Source organism: Poromitra crassiceps (assembly GCF_964638095.1).
Source record: "Poromitra crassiceps genome assembly, contig: HAP1_SCAFFOLD_248, whole genome shotgun sequence".
NCBI classification, from domain to species: Eukaryota; Metazoa; Chordata; class Actinopteri; order Beryciformes; family Melamphaidae; genus Poromitra; species Poromitra crassiceps.
In genome coordinates, this window is record NW_028152148.1 from 45,478 (window position 1) to 56,541 (window position 11,064).

Below are 11,064 nucleotides of genomic sequence, written 5' to 3' on the forward strand. Positions count from 1 at the left end.
CCTTCACAAAGCAGTCAGGGCACCCTTCACAAAGCAGTCAGGGCACCCTTCACAAAGCAGCCAGGGCACCCTTCACAAAGCAGTCAGGGCACCCTTCACAAAGCAGCCAGGGCACCCTTCACAAAGCAGCCAGGGCACCCTTCACAAAGCAGTCAGGGCACCCTTCACAAAGCAGCCAGGGCACCCTTCACAAAGCAGCCAGGGCACCCTTCACAAAGCAGTCAGCGCACCCTTCACAAAGCAGTCAGGGCACCCTTCACAAAGCAGCCAGGGCACCCTTCACAAAGCAGCCAGGGCACCCTTCACCAAGCAGTCAGGGCACCCTTCACAAAGCAGCCAGGGCACCCTTCACAAAGCAGCCAGGGCACCCTTCACAAAGCAGTCAGGGCACCCTTCACCAAGCAGCCAGGGCACCTTTCACAAAGCAGTCAGGGCACCCTTCACCAAGCAGCCAGGGCACCCTTCACAAAGCAGTCAGGGCACCCTTCAGAAGGCAGCCAGCCTATAGTCAACATGGCCTCTCATCTCTATATCACCTGCTCGCACGTCTTCTCTTTCCCCACACACACACACACACACACACACACACACACACACACACACACACACACACACACACACACACACACACACACACACACAGAGTTCCCCCCCCCCCCCAGTAGCTGCTCTCCAGCCTCCTTAGTATTCTGATGTGGTTGGTGATTCTCTGTCAACATTTGACTTCACAGGCGATGGGGATCAGACTCACACAGAGGGAGGCCACCTGTCTGTGGCTCCCTGCTGCAAAGGACTGTGGGTAGACAATAACCTGTCTGTGGCTCCCTGCTGCAAAGGACTGTGGGTAGACAATAACCTGTCTGTGGCTCCCTGCTGCAAAGGACTGTAACCTGTCTGGGGTTCCCCGCTGCAAAGGCCTCTGGGTAGACAATAACCTGTCTGCGGCTCCACGCTGCAAACAACTATGGAATACTAAATTTTATGTTTTTTTATTATCTGTCCCTGATGTCAGGGCTGAATTAAGCAAATGCATCTTCACGGACTGTGTTTTATTTATTTAGTCAAGACATTAACACATTTGACCAGTAATTGGGCTTCTTCCTCTTTCTTTAAGCATTTAAAAAATGCTACGTTCCTCTCTCCTTTACCTGATTTTGAGTGTATTTTGATTTTGCTGGTCTGCAACTTTTATGTTTCATGAATTGATACTGCATCCTCTAAGCTAAATGGTCTCCCTTGAAAATAAATGTAAATTTAAATGGGACTAATAAGGTAAAATGACAAGGCTATAGGTATATTACCAAAGGACAAATGTAACATTACTTTAAGTCCTATTACATTGCTATCACAATCTTCAGGGACAGTCATTACATTTATAGTCACATCTTAAAGGGACACTCCGCCGATTTTCAATGCTGATTTATTTTGCACATAATCTCACACATAATAAAACTATAAACAGTTTTTCAGACATTTAGTTGATTTGAGTGAAGTTGTGGACCAGTGATGTCATTCCTGCACAAATGACATCACAATTTGATTCAAATCAAATCTCAATAACTGTCAAACTAAATGAATGTCTGAAAAACTGTTTAAAGTATTCTGATACTTTTTTAATCATACAAAGCTGGTTGAAAATCGGTGGAGTGTTGCTTTAAGTTAGCTAATGCTAGCAAAATGCTAGCTAACTAGCTAGCAAACATATCACTACATCAAGAGGAGTTAGCCAATCAGATCACCAACTTCCTCCATGTCTGGCTAACGATAATTCATGTCACCGATATCTCGATTTGTATCTAACACTTTTTAATTTGCCTTTTATGTTGTGTGTGTGCGTGCGTGTGTGTGTGTGTGTGTGGTGTTGCCAACCTTAATAATGAAGTGAAACCACCAGTGCTGTGGGGAAGTCACGCTGTTTCCTTCGTGTTTCAGCGTGACTTTAGACCACAAGACGGAACCCCTCTCTGCTCAGTGTCTGACATGCCCACATGATCCAACGTGTCCACTCCCCACGCACTCACAGCTCATTGGCTGCCCACTCCCCACGCACTCACAGCTCATTGGCTCTCCACTCCCCACGCACTCACAGCTCATTGGCTGAGAAGCCAATGTCAGCCAGGAGCGCGATGCAAAAGGAGGCCACTGGGTTTTCTGTCACCGAGTCAACTGGAGAGCAGAAGACCAGAGGACCGGAGACAGGCTGGGAGGAGAGGCAGGTGAGGGGGAGTTCAGTGTTAAAGGGACAGCTCACCATAAAATCCAAAATACATATTTTTCCTCTCACCTGTAGTGCTATTTATCCATCTATATTGTTTTGTGTTAGTTGCCTGAGTTTTGGAGATATCAGCTGTAGAGATGGTTGCCTTCTCTTCAATATGTACAATAGAACTTGATGGCACTCGGCTTGTTGTACTCAAAGAAACAAAAAAATACATTTGAAAAACTCAACAGCAATGTCTCTTTCCAGAAATCATGACCCGGTTACTCAAGATAATCCACAGACCTTGTTATGAGCAGTTTCATGTAGGAACTATTTTATTTTGTATGAAGCTAGCAGCTAGCGGGTGTAGTTCGGTCAAAAGAAAATAGTTCCTACATGAAACTGCTCATAACAAGGTCTGTGGATTATCTTGAGTAACCGGGTCATGATTTCTGGAAAGAGACATTGCTGTTGAGTTTATCAAATGTATTTCTTTGGCACTTTGAGCACCACAAGCCGAGTGCCATCCAGTTCCATTGTATTGGAGAGAAAGCAGAAACTCTGCGGCCGATATCTCCAAAACTCAGGCAAATAACACAAAAATATAAAGATGGATGCACTGCAGGTGAGAGGGAAAATATGTATTTTGGATTTTAGGTTGAGCTGTTCCTTTAAGTAACATATACGCATGAAGATGAGGTTTGCTAGTTCCTTTATCTTCATTTGGCCCTAACCTTTAAATGGTTGTGCATGTTCTATAAACATTAATGAACCGTAATTAACCATTTATTAATGCTTTGTGAGAATGAATATAATGACCCAATTAAAATGTTTGGGTGAACTATAATTCCTCTAGGAGGACTGAGCGGCAAATTAAGTGTTTGACCAGACCCCCTGAAACCTACGACCGTGCCTTGAATATAAAATGTTATGGTTACTAATGTTATTACTGTTATTGTCAATTACAATGAGGTGAATTAGAAATACAGTAGAATAAATATATGATATGATCATGAACATTAAGCTTACTTCCCACCTGTAGCGTCCTCCAGGCGAACATCTTGCCCCTCGCCATATCGGGCCACACTAGACGTCGCATAAAAAACTCAACTGTACTGTTTGTTTTCTTTTCTATTCTCCTCAGATCTGCCATGACCAACAGTGTCATCAGCAGCAGCTAGTCTCCACATCAGAGTAACTCAGCAGGATGGTCACCATGCCAGGGACAGGACGTCGCTCTCCAGATTTTCACTGGAGTTTCCCTGTCCTCCTTCTGTCCTGTCTGCTTCATATTAACCCCTTGCTGGCTTACTCACTGAACAACTGCACTGTGGCTTACTCTGACCAGGTGGCTGATGTTAATGTTTTATGCCAGCGGCATGACCTCACTGCCGTTCCTGACGACATTCCAACAAAGGCAACATCAATAGATCTCTCGTACAATCACCTTTTAAAGATCAACAGGACAGACTTTAGATATTTTTCAAAGCTCAGAGCTCTATATTTGTTTTCTAATTTGCTTTCACATATAGATGATGGAGCGTTTGTGGACTTGGCAGAGTTAAGGGTGCTTAACATTGACAGAAATCATCTTACAAACCTGACACACAAAATGTTTCAGGGTCTGTCCAGTTTAATAGAGCTATCACTGGAAGTAAACCACATTGAATATATATCTCCCTTGGCTTTTCAGTCACTGCTGAACTTAAAGACAGTATCACTGTCCTATAACAACCTACAGCAAATGGCTGACATTATCCCTCTCTTACAACTACCAAGCTTACATCACTTGGATATTAGAGGTAACTTCAACTTCACCTCTTTTCAATCGAATGACCTGCAGTTTAACTTCTCAGAGCTCAGAGTGTTGGCCTTAGGTCCACTGAAGAAGTTCAACATCACAAGAGACATATTTCCTCATCTTCAAAGTATCGACCTGTTAAACAGTGGAGACATTGAGTGGGACGTACCAGACAAGTCTTTTTTAAGGAGCTTAACTGATTTGTATTTAGAAGAAGGAAAGAGTTTTGAGGCCTACAGAGAGGTGCTGCAGACTGCTGATTCAGTGGAACATCTATGGCTATTGGGTATGAGCATAGCTATGGATACGTTTGACATTGCCTGCCAAATTCCTGCGCTGAGAACTCTTAAGGTGGGGGGCAATCCCAATTTCACTGCTGTGGATGATAAACTGCTGCAGTCTTGCACTCAGCTTACTGAGCTGGATTTAAGCGGCATTGGTCTGACTAACCTGTCTAAAGATTCACTTAGATCCATGAAGCAGCTCAGGCGTCTGGACCTCACTCAGAACAGACTGTCTGAAGTGCCTCTTGCACTCAGAGGCATTTCCACACTTGAAAGCCTAGATCTGAGTTGGAATTTTATTGTGGAGCTACGTTGCTCCGACTTCCTGAATCTGACAGGATTGATAAAACTTAATCTGAACGGCAATCTTATTTCAGAACTCAAGGGATGTGTTTTTCAAAATTGGAATAGTTTGAAAGTATTAAATATAGGACACAACAATGTTTGTAGCTTCAAACTAAGCCTAGCTAGCTACCTACCGAAACTAGAAGTTTTGAATTTATCTGGGCAATTTGCAAGGATCACAAAGGGACATTTTAGAAATGTGTCTTCCCTCAGGTCTTTGGTTTTAGAATCAGACATTCGATCAGAGCTGCATGGTTGGTCTTTTGAAGGACTGGATTATCTCAGGACTCTCAATCTGTCAATAATCTCTAGTTCCAGGATACTAGGCTTAGACTGGTTCACAAGACTGCAACAATTAGAAAATCTAACACTAAATGTGATTTTAGAAGGGGACGACATCAGAAGATCTTATGAGAACAATGAGCTACCTTTCACACATTTATCTTCCTTGAAGAATCTTACAATCAAACTTCATCAACTTGATGATCACACGTTTAAGATCCCACCAGATCTGCTTAAAGGTCTGAAATCTTTAGAGCACTTTGAAGCTGAGAATGTCTTCACCAATTCATCAATATCACCAGACACATTTAAATACACTCCTCATCTGAAGAGTCTTGTAATGAGCAACAGTGATCTGTCAGATCTGACCCCTGAACTGTTTCAGTCAATCCCAAACCTGGAGGCTCTGGATCTTTCCAACAGTAAACTCAGGTCATTGGATTTTCTGGCCAAGGCAAACCTGAGTAAACTCACCTGGTTGAAAGTGAGTCAGAATGAACTGACAGTGATCGATGAGACTGTCTTCTTATATTCCCTCCCTGCCCTAAAATATCTGGACCTGCTTGATAACCCTTTCAGTTGCTGCTATAATTCTCGCTTTAACAATTGGGTGCAGATAAACACTCAAACACAGGTTGTTAATGCCCACCAATACACTTGCACTGATCCTCGTAGTAAAAGGGTAACGTTGCTAGACTTTGACCACTTTGGCTCCTGTTGGATGGAGGCTAGCTTCCTTTGCTTCATTTGCAGCACTTGTGTGATTGTTCTTACTCTGCTCACATCCTTTACCTACCACTTTCTGAGGTTGCACCTCGCCTACACCTACTACCTCTTCCTGGCCTTCCTTTATGACAGCAGGAGGAGGAAGAAGGGAGCTCCTCTCCGCTATGATGCCTTCATCTCCTACAACTTTCACGATGAAGCCTGGATTCTCAGAGAGATGCTTCCCGTGCTGGAAGGAGAGCAGGGCTGGAGACTCTGTCTGCACCACAGAGACTTCCAACCAGGTAGAGGCTGTCTGTCTGTCTGTCTGTCTGTCTGTCTGTCTGTCTGTCTGTCTGTCTGTCTGTCTGTCTGTCTGTCTGTCTGTCTGTCTGCCTTCCTGTCTGTCTGTCTGTCTGTCTGTCTGTCTGCCTGTCTGTCTGCCTGTCTGTCTGCCTGCCTGTCTGTCTGTCTGGCTGTCTGTCTGCCTGTCTGTCTGTCTGTCTGTCTGTGTGTCTGTCTGTCTGTCTGTCTGTCTGTCTGCCTGCCTGTCTGTCTGTCTGCCTGTCTGTCTGTCTGTCTGTCTGTCTGTCTGTCTGTCTGTCTGCCTGTCTGTCTGTCTGTCTGCCTTCCTGTCTGTCTGTCTGTCTGTCTGCCTTCCTGTCTGTCTGTCTGTCTATCTGTCTGCCTGTCTGTCTGTCTGTCTGCCTGTCTGTCTGTCTGTCTGTCTGTCTGTCTGTCTGTCTGTCTGTCTGTCTGTCTGCCTTCCTGTCTGTCTGTCTGTCTGCCTTCCTGTCTGTCTGTCTGTCTGTCTGTCTGTCTGTCTGTCTGCCTTCCTGTCTGTCTGTCTGTCTGTCTGCCTTCCTGTCTGTCTGTCTGTCTGTCTGTCTGTCTGTCTGTCTGTCTGTACTGTATATCGGTGTGCTGATATTGGCCTGGCCATCACCAATACAATGAAGGGTATCAGTCTGTAAAACCTACAATAAAACCTGCCTCATTTACTTTAAAGCCCCTGTAAAGGCAATTCCCTGATTTTGAATTTGTGGTCTTGAATGCAAATATAATCTTATAAAAACTATATACAAAATATAGTGGGCAATCTTTCAAAAGTCCTGAGAAATGATTTGAGCAGCCTGATTAGTTGTTTTTGAGCTCTGTTTTATAATAGTTGTGAACGTTTTTCTAAACTCATAATTGTGGTGGGAAATTATGTGATGGTAAGCTGTGAATCGTATAAATAGATATTTGAGACTGGGTTGCGAGAGGCTGCAAGGAGCTGATAACCCATCTAAGAATTTAATTGTCCGGTGTTTTGGTGTCCCAGATGGTCTAAAATTTTGACCAAATTTAGTAGCGCTGTTTACATTCTCTGAAAGTCATTTAGACTCTAAATGACTTTCAGAGAATGTAAACACAGCTACTTATGATGTTGCTTCTTGAATTATAGCAAAGCACGACACCGCCATCTAGCCTTCTGGTGGTCTATGGTCATGGAAACCAAGGAATTAGCGAGGCCCACACATTATCATATATCTAGGGATGTAACGATAACCGGTTTGAATGATAACCGTGATAAAATTCCTTACAATAACCGTATCGTTTCAAATTTTCATTATCATTAAAACCGTGGTATACCGTGATTATAGTGCTTTGAAAAACATGGTAAATACTGTCCATCATCAACCAAAGTTGGCAACAGTCTCCCAGATCAGATACAAATGTGCAGCCTTGGAGAAATGATTTCAGTGAGTGTATCAATCCTTTTTGCATCTGAGTTTTCAATATAAAACATTGTAAAATGATTTCAGTGAGTCTCTCAGTACTTTTTGAACATTTTTAGCAATTTTTTACGAATACCGTGATAATATGATAACCGTGATAATTTTGGTCACCATAATCGTGATGTGAAATTTTCATACGTTACATCTCTACATATACCCACGTCAACTGCGTTGGGTCAGTCACCACAAATATTAAATATGTAATGGTGGAGAGGTTCGAGCCACCGTGCCTCGACAATATTGTTGTGACCTCAGATTGATAGTCAGAGCAAAGTAGAGGAGGCAGATCAGAGCTAAGGAGAGAGGTAGAAGGGATTATTAAATCATTCAGTAGAAATCAGTGATTTTCCCGTTGCCCCCCCAGGTAAGCCCATCATCGAGAACATTACAGAGGCCATCTACGGCAGCAGGAAGACCATCTGTGTGATCAGCCGTCGCTACCTGGAGAGCGAGTGGTGCTCCAGGGAGATCCAGATGGCCAGGTGGGGGCGCTGCCTCTCTGTTCTCACATACAGCAGCACTTTTTGTACTGTCTCCCCACTTCCCCGAGCCGCTCAGTCCTTTTCGAGGAATTATAGTTCACCCAAACATTTTAATTGGGTCATTCTACTCATGATCATGCCAGTACAAACTCAGGTGTTTTTTTCTTCATACAACTTACCTGTAGTTCTACAGGCTTGCTGATGGATGAGCTTCTTCCAGTAAAAAAATAGAATAAGCGTCCATCAAATAATAATAATATTAATAATGATTGGATTTATATAGCGCCTTTCCAAGGCTCAAAGCGCTTACACAGAATCATTATTCGTTCACACCATTCGTACCGGTGGTTCAGAAGCGTGGCAGCCACACATTGGCGCTCAAAGGCCCCTCCGAACCACCATCATTCATGTCTACATTCATACCAATCATACTATTCATGTCTACATTCATACCAATCATACCAATCATACCAGGCAAGGAGGGTTAAGTGTTTTGCCCAAGGACACAACGACAGCAGCTGGGAGGGAGCGGGGATTGAACCGCCAACCCTTGGGTCATTGGCCGACCTGCTCTACCTCCTGAGCTAAAGCCACCCCAAATGACTCCATAAAGCTTGTGATAACAAACCTCACGAGATGGAACACACAAACCTAGGCCACCGTGGTCTAGTGACGTTTGGTAATGCAGAAGTGCGTGCAATGACGATTGGCAATGATTTTAATGAAATAATGGATCAAATTACGTTCCCCCCACGAGTCATAGAGTCATCGTCAGGCATCAGAAGACTTTGATTATACTATAGACACGGTTTATGGAGAAATTGTATGGACATTTATTGCCTTGTTCTATGCAGACTGTCCAGCTCCCTAGAGTTCACTTGAAGAAGCTTCTTCAGCAGCGAGCCTGGAGAACTATGAGTTAGTACTGGCATGAGTCGATAATGATCACATTTTTGGGGGGTCAATATTCCTTTAAAGGCCCATGGCACACCAATAAAACATTCTACAATAATGGTGTGCCATGGGTGTCTGTCCTTGTTTGTAGATATTTGGTCAGATTCCACATGCTCAATCCTCGTTTGTCTGTGTTTCGCCCGTGGCCCACCAATCAAACCTTATCCAACAACTGCCAGATAATTTTTGAATGGAGTGCCATGGGATTGACTCTCCTAACTGTACGTCCTGTCCCGTGCGTGCAGCTTCCGTCTGTTAGACGAGCAGAAGGATGTGTTGATCCTCTTGTTTCTGGAGGAGATCCCGGCCTGGCGGCTGTCTCCCTGCTACCGCATGAGGAAGCTTCTGAAGAGACGCTCCTACCTGAGCTGGCCCCGGGCCGGCCAGCACCGGGGTCTCTTCTGGCAGAACGTAGGGAGAGCGCTGGAGGCGGGGGACGGTCCCGACAAGTCCAAACACCTCCTCTCTCGACTGTGAAGGCTCATGAAGTACGGCACAAACACAGCAGAATAATGCCTACCACTGAGTTGGGGGTGACCTGAAGGACTGCTAGAGAACTCTGACTACTAGGGGACATAAATCCCAATTGCAGTTTCAAGCTCCGGAGCGTAACAGTCATGTGGCTTGCGAGGGATTGTGGGAAAAGAGGGGGGACACATTGCTACATCTCTGGTTTAGCCTACGAGTTGCCTCTATGACCTGCCGGCGACCGCACACAGCTACCGCTGCTGCACCAACTAGCTAGCATACTCTTTTTATGTTGTAAAAAGTCACCGGTAGCGAGCACACTCAAGGGAACGATAAAAACTATTTTTTTGTGCACGGCAAAAACACGCTGGTAAGAAGAGAAAATGAGCCAGCAGACTAAAAAATGTCCTTTTGCAAGTTTTAATCTCTCATCTGGGCAGCAGCAGCAACGGACGTTTCAGCCCGCACAGGCATCTGGATAAGGTGAATAAGGGCTCAGTATTGGAAACGACGCAATATTTAGGAATACTCTGTGGCCCAAACTTTGAGTAACAACATTGTGCATGAGGTGGGTACAGTTTTATTGTGATTGATAACGTGTATGTTGCTTGCCAGCCATTTTAGCCGAGCGTGTAGTTGACTCAGGAGTTGCTACGCCGAGACTCAGAATGAAGAATGAAGGCTGAATCTCGTGTCGATTATACTACTAATCTACAGATCACCACATTTCAATAAATATAAAGTTTTTGCAGATTTTGAATTCTGTTGGTCATTTGTTTTGCTCTGTATGTATGCTGAATTGTTACGGATATCATCACATTTAATTTCAATAAATATAACACATTCAGATTTGAAGGCTGCTGGTCTGTTTTCCATCTTCCATCTCCATAGCTCCTCTCATCCTGGCATCATCTTTGTTGGCATCATTTATTGTTAAAAGCATTAAAACTTGCAAATAACAATATTCTCCGGTCACTGGTCACATGTTCAAATGGTTCAAAGCAAATCTCTCAAAGTCTCAACTCTGTCAGCATTTGGCTTGTGTTATGATATCCTAGGTTGAACATGGTCAAACTAATTATCAGCAATTGGGTAGGCAATAACCTGTCTGTGGCTCCCTGCTGCAAAGGACTGTGGGTAGGCAATAATCTGTCTGTGGCTCACTGCTGCAAAGGACTGTGGGTAGGCAATAATCTGTCTGTGGCTCCCTGCTGCAAAGGACTGTGGGTAGCAATAACCTGTCTGTGGCTCCCTGCTGCAAAGGACTGTGGGTAGCAATAACCTGTCTGTGGCTCCCTGCTGCAAAGGACTGTGGGTAGCAATAACCTGTATGTGGCTCCCTGCTGCAAAGGACTGTGGGTAGGCAATAACCAGTATGTGGCTCCCTGCTGCAAAGGACTGTGGGTAGCAATAACCTGTATGTGGCTCCCTGCTGCAAAGGACTGTGGGTAGCAATAACCTGTATGTGGCTCCCCGCTGCAAAGGACTGTGGGTAGGCAATAACCTGTCTGTGGCTCCCTGCTGCAAAGGATTGTGGGTAGGCAATAACCTGTCTGTGGCTCCCTGCTGCAAAGGACTGTGGGTAGGCAATAACCTGTCTGTGGCTCCCTGCTGCAAAGGATTGTGGGTAGGCAATAACCTGTCTGTGGCTCCCTGCTGCAAAGGACTGTGGGTAGGCAATAACCTGTCTGTGGCTCCCTGCTGCAAAGGATTGTGGGTAGGCAATAACCTGTCTGTGGCTCCCTGCTGCAGAGGACTATGG

General features: G+C 44.6%; 1 protein-coding gene across 1 annotated transcript; it reads left to right on the top strand.

Annotated features, from left to right (window-relative positions):
* Positions 1-2,126: 2,126 nt before the first annotated feature.
* On the top strand, positions 2,127-10,029 carry LOC310770865 (toll-like receptor 13; the record flags this gene model as incomplete). Its single annotated transcript, XM_083663570.1, has 5 exons — positions 2,127-2,216; positions 5,298-5,396; positions 5,529-5,922; positions 7,763-7,880; positions 9,080-10,029. The coding sequence occupies 5 exons, from the start codon at positions 2,127-2,129 to the stop codon at positions 9,309-9,311; spliced, it is 933 nt and encodes a 310-aa protein (XP_083519696.1). The 3' UTR covers positions 9,312-10,029.
* Positions 10,030-11,064: the final 1,035 nt, after the last annotated feature.